Genomic DNA, 9,785 nt, shown 5'->3' on the forward strand with positions numbered 1-9,785 from the left:
CACTTTTTTTTAAACCGATTTCATAGTTGGTATGGCATGATGTATCGAGGGTTTGATAGAACAAGATATGACTGAAATGAAGGGCCCTGCTCTCTGACGGTACGGCCCTTATTGTATTCAGAATATAGCCGGCGAATGAAAGACAGTCAGAGGGAAAGAGAGAGGGAGAGGGCACACCACCACACCGCTCACCGCTTCACAGTGGGACTCAACATGCGCGCCGCCAAGTGTACCGTTTGCCTGGATACTGTGCACTTCGGTCGACAAGCCGCCACCTGTCTCGGTGAGTGCCAGTTATGCAACAGATAGTTTTCTTTCACGTGAGCAGTATTTGTCCGCCAGGTTGGCGAGTGAGATCGGGATGGTTCTCTATTCTATTTTCTTCGATATATAAACACTCAAGAGGCACAAAACAAAATGTGTCGATCTCCAAACATGGCGGTGCGTAACATCATAACAAAACTATGTTCTTAAAACTACTGTGTCAAAAGCAACCCAAATGGTGCGAAATAGCTAACCCAGCTCTTTGTCCAAAAGGAGCTGTCCCCGGTGCTGGGTTGAGGATTTGACCCAGCACAAAGGTTAGTTCACAAAAACTAATGAAATAACTAAAAGTAAATTTGGAAAAAAATATTTTTGGTAAGAATGAACCTTTTTTTTTTTTTATGAAGTGAAATCTAACTGAAACTACATCTTACATCTATAAAATGAACTAGTCTATAATTTTTGCAAAAATGCCCTTCGTTTTTGTCTTTTTCATTTACCGTAATATCATACAGTACTTGAGCTTTTGGGGTTCATTTTAAATATATCTGTTTCGGAATTGCCGTATTGCGATACAGAAGTAGGAAGGTCAAACCAGTCCTTTCAGCATTTTACTTTATTAAATTAATATTTAGTGACATTTTCTTTTTTTTTTCATCTTGCACTCACCAAATACTCCATATATCGAAAAACTAAAACTAATTCTAAAACTATTAAAAACTAAACTTAAACAAAGAATTTTACAAACCTGCTCTAAAAACATGTTTAAAAATAACAGAATTTAAAAAAAAAACTAAACAAAAGTAAAAACTAACTAGTGAAAAATCCCAAATTGTTGTAACCCTGCTCAGCATATTGAGTCAAGATTTTGATCCAACAAGCGATAACAACTACCCTTACCAATGAGTTAAAGTTATCAAGAAATGGCTTACCAGATTATCAGTATATAGCTTTTGTTAAAAATAATACAAAGTTTATTACCAATGTTTTCTTCGAGGGAGAAGCAACTTACCCCTGGCAGGGATGCACAGCAAGTCACTCACACAATGTTTGGCAAAGTTTTTACACTGTGATAGGCTCGCGACCCTTGTGAGGATAAGCCGATTAGAAAATGGATGGATGGATGGATGGATGGATGTCCCTCCTGAAACAAACCAGCAAGTGGTATTTTCCTTGGGGGCCATTCACCCATTCACCCTGACCAGAATCTGAACCCCACCTCCCGTGTCCAAAGTCTGCAGTATAACCCCCAGAGCCATCCAGGCGCCATGTTTAATTCAACTTCACGACACAACAGTCAGAGTAGGTGAGCCGCTTCAGCTCTTCAGCCTGCCCAAATCCAAACTTCAATCCTGTCTTCTAGGTCAAACAAATTATGAACCCAGTCTGTTCAAAATCCACAGTGACACAGCATTTTGGAGTATGACTGGTGCAGTACTTTTTTTGTTCATATGATCGTGTAAACTACTACATTGAAATTGAACATGAAGTTGAAAAGTGAGATGTTGAATCCTTTGAGTAATTTCCCGACCCATGAAAAAGGTTTGATAGTAGCTATCTAATATCGATAAATATATGTGGAGTACAGTTCAACAGTCTTACGCCATAATGCAATGTTTTTTAGAATGGTATATTTACCTTATAATGGTCCTTATAATTATATCTGAGTCACTTTAATTGATACCTACGCAAAAACAAAAAAATATATATTCAAGACAATGTGGCACATATAAAATAATATAGGGTTTATATCACTATTTCATAAATGCTCATTTGCGTTGAGGAGCCACAACTTTGTATGCCATTGCTGTTCTTGTGATATTTTCCCTCCCTCAGAATGTCACGCTCTGTGCCATCCAAAATGCTCCCCGTGCCTTCCAGCGACGTGCGGCATGTCGAGCGATTGCTCTCTGCATCTTTCCGAAGGCTCGTGTCGGGAGAAGGGCAACTCTTCGGGCCAGCAGCTCAAAGACGCCAGCGGGCACATGCACCTGGAAGGATGGATGAAGCAGCCCAGGTCAACTCACTCACTCACTCACCGATGTGCGGGATAGGATCAGGGTCAGCGATGAATGCTGTGCGCGATTTATACAGACGGAGGTTGGTGTAAGGGTGCTGACTAAAAACGGACAGTGCAACAAATTCAACTCTTTGAAATGCTTCAGTTTGAAGCTCGCCCCAATGCTGCACTCACATGCCGACAAACATTTTTTGTGTGGAAAGTGTTGGTCTTAAAAAATACGCTTGTTTGACAAATGCCAGCTATCCGATACATGTGTGAGGAAGGTGTTAATGGAAAAACTGGTGGCCTGTTTCAACATTGTGCTACTGCTTTTGCAGAAATGGAAAGCGAGGCCAAGGCTGGGAGAGGAAATACGTGGTCCTTGATGGGACTAAAGTGTCCATCTTCGAGAGCGAACCCAGAGAAGGTTACTTGAGTGTTCACCTGAACACCACTTAGCTTTTGAAAGCTGAAGGTTTTTTTTCACTCTGCCTGAACGTGGCACCTTGTGTTTTAACTCAGATTCAACGAAGCCACTGGAGGAGTTCGACTTGTGCATATCTGATGGAGAGGTCGAAGTTCACGGAGCGGTCGGGGCCACTGAGCTCCCCAACACAGCTAAATCAGGTGTCACGTAATTCTTCAAATAAATAACACCAAACACATTTACATAAGGAACATGGTTGTAACAAGTTGTGATTTTTCATACTAGCTTTTATTTCGTGTTGTTTTTTTGAAATTCCCGTTTTCATTCATTTTCATAGCAAAGTTTGTTAGTGCTTATTTTTTGTTTGTTTGTTTTAATTTAGTTTTGACTCGTTTTTGTGTTAGTTGGAACATTTATTGAGTGCAAGATGAAAGAACTGTATTGTGTAATCAAGTAAACCAGAATTCTCAAACAACGGACTTTCCTTCTTCTACAGATGCACAGCAATACCAAAATAAATACATTTAAAACAAACCCTAAATACTTCTATGATATTGAAAAGAGGTAAATAAAGGACATTTTTGCTATAATTGTAGTTACAGTTTTATAATCGTAAGCTCTCGTCTCAGTTAGTTTTGAACTATTTTTATTTTGTTCAGGTAAATATTTTTTCCCCAACTTTAATTTGTGTTATTTTGTTAGTTTTGTCAACTATATTATCCTTCATAACAAGTCAAGTATTCATTAATTTAACTCATCGATTGTTGTCCTTCAGATGTTCCATATGTCCTGAAGCTGGAGGCTCGTTGTCACACCCCTTGCTGGCCTGGACAGTCCGTTTACTTTATGGCTCCCAGTTTCCCAGACAAGCAGCGCTGGGTGGCAGTCATGGAATCTGTCATCGCCGGGGGGCGAATCTCTCGGGAGAAGGCTGAGGCGGACGCAGTGAGTATCTCTGCACTCGGCTGGCTTGTGATAGTGGTCTCTTTTCTGGATGTGATCGCTACTATCTGGGTTATTCAGGAGAGTGAACTGACTCTCGTTTTTAACCTTTTGTCTTTTTGGATGAACTCATGGTTCACTTTTCTCTGTCGTTAATTGTCATCTTCTTTTCCGTCTCTCTCCCTCATTCTTTTTTTTCCCCTTGCTTTATCTTTCCCAACCCCGTTTGTTGCGTTTCCATCCCGCCTCATTATATGGGCATGTTTTATTGATTTGTTGGATTTTACCCATTTCATTGAGTATCGTTGCGCACATAGGCTGCTGTGTCCAAAAGACAAATGGTTCTATCTTTTCTGGTCCAGGTAAAAAAGTGCAAACACAAGACTTCCTGACATTCACACCTGGCTAATCCACCTCCACTCCCACCCAAGCTGCCACCTGCCCCACTGAGATGCCCCTCATGTTCACTTGTCCTATCACTGCAGCACGCATTTCTTGTGAAAACCACATCATTCTGATCCAACTGGAAGAAAAAAAAAAATCGCTCCTACGTTGAGAACTTCCCCGAATTTCACTCCTGTTGCATGTTTTTGGTAATATTTTGTTTAGGTTGACTTCCTGGTAGTCTGAGTGGCATGTATACACAATGATTAAAATGCATCACTTTATAAATGAAGGAAGCGCAGCATCATCATTAAAATTAGCGTGATGTTGCTCAGTAAATGTAGGTCAGATCCTCACTATGCGGCCCATTGATTGGGTGCGATACTCCATTTCCTTTTTTAGATGTTTATTGCACAGCAACACGCCGGAACGCTCCGTAAAACGAAAAGTTCAGAAATATAAAACACAATATTAAACTTAGGACAAAGATAGCTTTGCGTCTAAACTAATAAATGCGAAATAGTACTAACCACGTTGGCCTGCTTTTTCAACCAACGGCAGTCTTCTGCCAGAGATCATTCTTATAGTAAAAAAGGTGATGCTTCAACATACTTATTATATTAACTTTGGAAATTCACTTGGCTTTGTCAAAACAAGGAGGAATGATGAGACAAAGCCTGCACGGCAAATGCCGCAACGACAAGCGATTTCCGGTATAATACTTTCAAAATAAAGGTAAGCTATTTGAAAACAAAGATGGCAGCAATTACACTCACGTTGGTTTTCCATTGTAAACTGCAGCGATCTGAGCTCTTGTCACTTTTGGTTGTACAGTGCAGTATTTGCAAATCTGCTAAGCACAACTTCCCACAATGAAAGTTCTGAATGTTGTGATGGACGTACATTATTTGTTTTACTGCTGGTTTTATATCAGACAGACCTCCGGGCATAATAAATCGCTCCTACGTTGAGAACTTCCCCGAATTTCACTCCTGTTGCATGTTTTTGGTAATATTTTGTTTAGGTTGACTTCCTGGTAGTCTGAGTGGCATGTATACACAATGATTAAAATGCATCACTTTATAAATGAAGGAAGCGCAGCATCATCATTAAAATTAGCGTGATGTTGCTCAGTAAATGTAGGTCAGATCCTCACTATGCGGCCCATTGATTGGATGCGATACTCCATTTCCTTTTTTAGATGTTTATTGCACAGCAACACGCCGGAACGCTCCGTAAAACGAAAAGTTCAGAAATATAAAACACAATATTAAACTTAGGACAAAGATAGCTTTGCGTCTAAACTAATAAATGCGAAATAGTACTAACCACGTTGGCCTGCTTTTTCAACCAACGGCAGTCTTCTGCCAGAGATCATTCTTATAGTAAAAAAGGTGATGCTTCAACATACTTATTATATTAACTTTGGAAATTCACTTGGCTTTGTCAAAACAAGGAGGAATGATGAGACAAAGCCTGCACGGCAAATGCCGCAACGACAAGCGATTTCCGGTATAATACTTTCAAAATAAAGGTAAGCTATTTGAAAACAAAGATGGCAGCAATTACACTCACGTTGGTTTTCCATTGTAAACTGCAGCGATCTGAGCTCTTGTCACTTTTGGTTGTACAGTGCAGTATTTGCAAATCTGCTAAGCACAACTTCCCACAATGAAAGTTCTGAATGTTGTGATGGACGTACATTATTTGTTTTACTGCTGGTTTTATATCAGACAGACCTCCGGGCATAATTGAGATACTTTACCTTGACATAAGTGTGTGGGGGGGGGGGGGCAATAGAAAAATGTAGCATTTTTCTCTCTTTAAAGGCAGTTTTGATGTAACTTTGAACTGAGATCTTGTCAGACTGCATAGGTCTGTTATATCCAGCCGTTAAATGTACGGTAAAAAGTCCATATTGAAGAATGCAAACTTTCAAATCGAGACAGATTCAAACTGCATGTGACTGCCGACCTATCCTCACTTGCACACACCTCTGCAGGCATTGCGTTCGTCCCGTTGCGCCTCCCTGAGCTCATGTTGAGCGAGTGACCCCGTTGACCGTCAATGTCTTCTTGATTTTAGAAGCTCCTTGGTAACTCTCTCCTAAAGCTGGAAGGAGACGACAGGCTTGATATCAACTGCACTCTTCCACTTACAGACCAGGTACCATAATTGTCTCACATGTCGACTATATGGTCACATGTTGTGTATTAAATCCTTATGCGCTTGACTGTGCCCGCAGATAGTCTTGGTGGGCTCGGAGGAAGGTCTGTATGCCCTCAACGTGATCAAGAACTCACTGACCCATATTCCAGGCCTGGGCTCGGTCTTTCAGATCCACATCATCAAGGAGATGGAGAAACTGCTGATGATTGTTGGTGAGAACTGAGCCTCTTCTCACAGCTGCATGGACGAGTGAGTGCCACGCGCTCAACACCGCGATGTGTGCTGCAGGGGACGAGAGGGCCTTGTGCCTGGTGGAGATCAAGAGAGTAAAACAGTCATTGAGCCAGTGCCACCTGCCCAGCCAGTCCGAGCTGGCTCCGTACATCTTTGAGACGGTGAAAGGATGCCATCTGTTTGCTGCCGGCAGAGTACGTCTTTGTTCGAGTAATGAGCGCATACACTGGAAAAATGTGACCGGAGACAGTTGAGGACGTGCATGTGTTTGTGTTGTCTTCACAGATAGACAACGGCTCCTGCATTTGTGCCGCAATGCCGAACAAGATCACCATTCTACGTTACAATGACAATCTCAGCAAATATTGCATTCGCAAGGTGAAATGTGATCCCTGGCTTCTGTATCCACACTGCACTCTACATTGATATGATTTTTATGAACTTATACTAAACAATTTCTGGTACTCTTATTCATCGTGTTCCACCACACCAATAAAACAAAATGATTTTCTTCATAATTGGAAAAAAATAGAAAATGTGTGTCTAATTGGGCTCTAGGTTCACACCAACTATCGGTCATCCAAAAGCCCGCTTCACAGAGCAGATGTTGAGACTCTCTGCCATGAAGTCGGCTATGACCACTCCCACAGCAGAGCAGCCCTCGCTCTCACAGATCCATTGGCCTGCGATTGTCTGTCTTGAAAATGACCTTAACCGCCTTTAGACAGATAAGGCCCGTGTAGCCACGAATTTACGTCCTGAAAACGGAGCCTTTCACGATCATTTGGATCTAATTGTTTGATAGCTATCTCAGTATCTCAAAGCAAGTCAAATCAGGTTACAATTTGTTGTGCCAATCTATCATTTTATCCCGCTGAATCCAGAAGATAGTTCGACATCTGAGTGACACTTCATCACCTCAACTTAGTCGAGTCTTAGCCTTCAGCTGTAACATTTCACTTGTGGATTTCACACAGACTTATATTTTGGAGCAGATCTGCAATATCGCTCTGACGCTCTCATGGTGCAACTGTATAATTCTGGAATTTAAACCACAACAACAACAAAAAAAATCTTCATTTCATAGGAAATTGAAACTCTGGAGCCTTGCAGCTGCATCCACCTGACAAGCTACAGCATCATCCTTGGCACCAACAAGTTCTACGAGATCGAGATGAAGCAATTTGTACTTGAAGGTGTGCACATCAGGAATTCCTTTTTCACCTGCTCGTATTTCCGATACATTGGAATCGATGAATTTGAAAAACTTCTCATCCAGGGCTCACCGACCTTTTTGAAACTGATAGCTACTTCTTGAGTTCCGATTAAAGCAGAGGACTACCAGCTTGATACACGCTTGGAGGAAATCTGCTCAAATTACTTTTATGTGTTAGAATGAAAAGAAATTAGGATATTCAGACCGCCATGTCTTGCTTAAATTGCAGTCTTTGTCTCTCTTTTGAAATGTGGGCTTTCTGCTCAAGCAGTTGGGGGTTGGGCTTCCAATTCTGTTTCTTTGGGAGCACCGTAGATGGCGGAGGAAACAAATTTTAGTGGTTAATGGCCTTTTCCGTCAAAATAGGTATTAAAACAGATCTGCTTTTTGGCCACTCCGCCGTCGTCAAGGAAACCAGCCAATCGAAACTGGAAGGGGCTGAGCCAAAATCCCAACAGTGACAACACCGTGCTGCTCATGTTTAATGATGTCAAATGCGATCTTGTGGTTTTCTTCCGATTGATTTGTGATGTTGTCTTGGTTTTGTTAAAATAATCACAAGCCCAAGATCAATTCAATTTGAATTATTCTGTACGCATGAGTCTTTCAAACAATGTTTGAAAAGTCGCCATCTTTTTTAAGACGTGTCATGTGTTTGGTGTGCCGCAGAGTTCCTGGACAAGAACGACATGTCGCTGGCCTCAGCAGTGTTTGCTGCCTCATCCCACAGCTTCCCCATCGCCATCATGCAGGTGGCCAGCAGCATGCAGAAGGAGGAGTACCTTCTGTGCTTTCATGGTAAGCGCGCACAGACGGGGGACAAAAAGCATCCACTGAATCCCTTCTTTTGTTTGTTTGAAAGTGTGGGACAGTGAGCCCCAAAAAAAAAATCCACAAAGTCAAGAAAATTAAATAAGCGGTCACGACACACTTTAACCATTGTCATTGTAATTATCACCCAAACAGCCTCCAACTTGAACCTCACTAGGGACAACTCCACCCTGTTCCTCTCCTCTCACTGTCGCAACCTTGGTGTCCTTTTTGATAAAAATCTCTCTTTCGACCAACACATCACCCAAATCACCAAAACTGCTTTCTTCCACCTTAAAAACATTTCTCGCCTCCGCCCGTCACTTTCTTTCAATGTCGCTCAAACCCTCATCCACACCTTCATCACCCGCCTTAACTACTGCAATAGCATCCTCTCCGGTACAACCTCCAAACGCCTCAATAAACTACGATACATCCAGAATGCCGCCGCTCGCCTTCTCACCACACCCGCACTATCCAGTTTAAACTCCTTCTACTTACCTATCAAGCCCTTCACAATCAGGCCCCCTCCTACCTCTCCGACCTTCTTCAACCATACACTCCTTCCTGCAACCTCCGCTCAGAACCTGGGGGGACCGAGCCTTCTTTGTCGCCGCCCCCACCCTCTGGATCTCTCTACCATAAAACATCGGCAACTGTACTGACCTCCAATCCTTCAAATCATTTCTTAAAACTCACCTGTTCCGCAATGCTTTTAACACCTTTTAATCTCTTTTACCCATTTCTGCTTTGTTTTTCTTCTTCTAAATGTGTATGTTTTAAATCATTTATGCTTGACTTTAAAGTGTACATTTTATCCCGTGTTTTAAACTCTTGTAAAGTGTCTATGAGTATGATGAAAAGCGCTTTCAAAATGAAATGTATTATTATTACTAATATTATTAAAAGTGAGCGCTATAGTACACTTTTCACTGAAGTACTGCTAGAAACACACACACACACACACACACACACACACACACACACACACACACACACACACACACACACTTCACTGACATTTATCTGCCAATCCATTGAACTGTAAAAGCACAGTCAGCAGGAGCACGCTAGTGGGTGCCTGCAGCTGGTTTCGCTTCTAAAATGCCAAAAAGTTTCCATGTAAAGTTTAAAATGGCTTAGCTGAAGCAGAATGCACCTCTGTATTGTGCCAAAAGGGAAAATTCAATCCAAGTAGCGCACTCCTACTATTGTCCATGCTCGTTGGCGTAAGGCCTCTTCGGAAAGTCAAATCTACTAACCTTAATGCCACCTTGCCTTCACCTCCACACACACACACACACACAACCAACACTAAATACACACACACACACACG

At 41.8% G+C, this 9,785-nt stretch overlaps 1 protein-coding gene across 8 annotated transcripts in view; it reads left to right on the forward strand.

The window, feature by feature from the left end:
- The window catches only part of citb (citron rho-interacting serine/threonine kinase b), a 48,884-nt gene that overhangs the window by 34,384 nt on the left and 4,715 nt on the right, over positions 1–9,785 (forward strand). For 4 of the 8 annotated variants that reach the window (XM_019885154.1, XM_019885156.1, XM_019885155.1 and 1 more), the window contains 12 exons: positions 122–283; positions 2,101–2,281; positions 2,605–2,693; positions 2,789–2,893; positions 3,469–3,638; positions 3,953–3,997; positions 6,105–6,185; positions 6,265–6,400; positions 6,477–6,616; positions 6,708–6,800; positions 7,510–7,618; positions 8,308–8,436. In XM_019885154.1, coding sequence (XP_019740713.1) covers positions 122–283; positions 2,101–2,281; positions 2,605–2,693; positions 2,789–2,893; positions 3,469–3,638; positions 3,953–3,997; positions 6,105–6,185; positions 6,265–6,400; positions 6,477–6,616; positions 6,708–6,800; positions 7,510–7,618; positions 8,308–8,436 — 1,440 coding nt within the window. The remainder of the gene's footprint in view (positions 1–121; positions 284–2,100; positions 2,282–2,604; positions 2,694–2,788; positions 2,894–3,468; positions 3,639–3,952; positions 3,998–6,104; positions 6,186–6,264; positions 6,401–6,476; positions 6,617–6,707; positions 6,801–7,509; positions 7,619–8,307; positions 8,437–9,785) is intronic. The other 4 variants (XM_019885157.1, XM_019885159.1, XM_019885158.1 and 1 more) reach the window with 1 other exon arrangement.

The sequence above is a fragment of the Hippocampus comes genome, unplaced genomic scaffold (genome assembly GCF_001891065.2).
Source record: "Hippocampus comes isolate QL1 unplaced genomic scaffold, H_comes_QL1_v1.1 scaffold45, whole genome shotgun sequence".
In the NCBI taxonomy this organism is placed as follows: domain Eukaryota; kingdom Metazoa; phylum Chordata; class Actinopteri; order Syngnathiformes; family Syngnathidae; genus Hippocampus; species Hippocampus comes.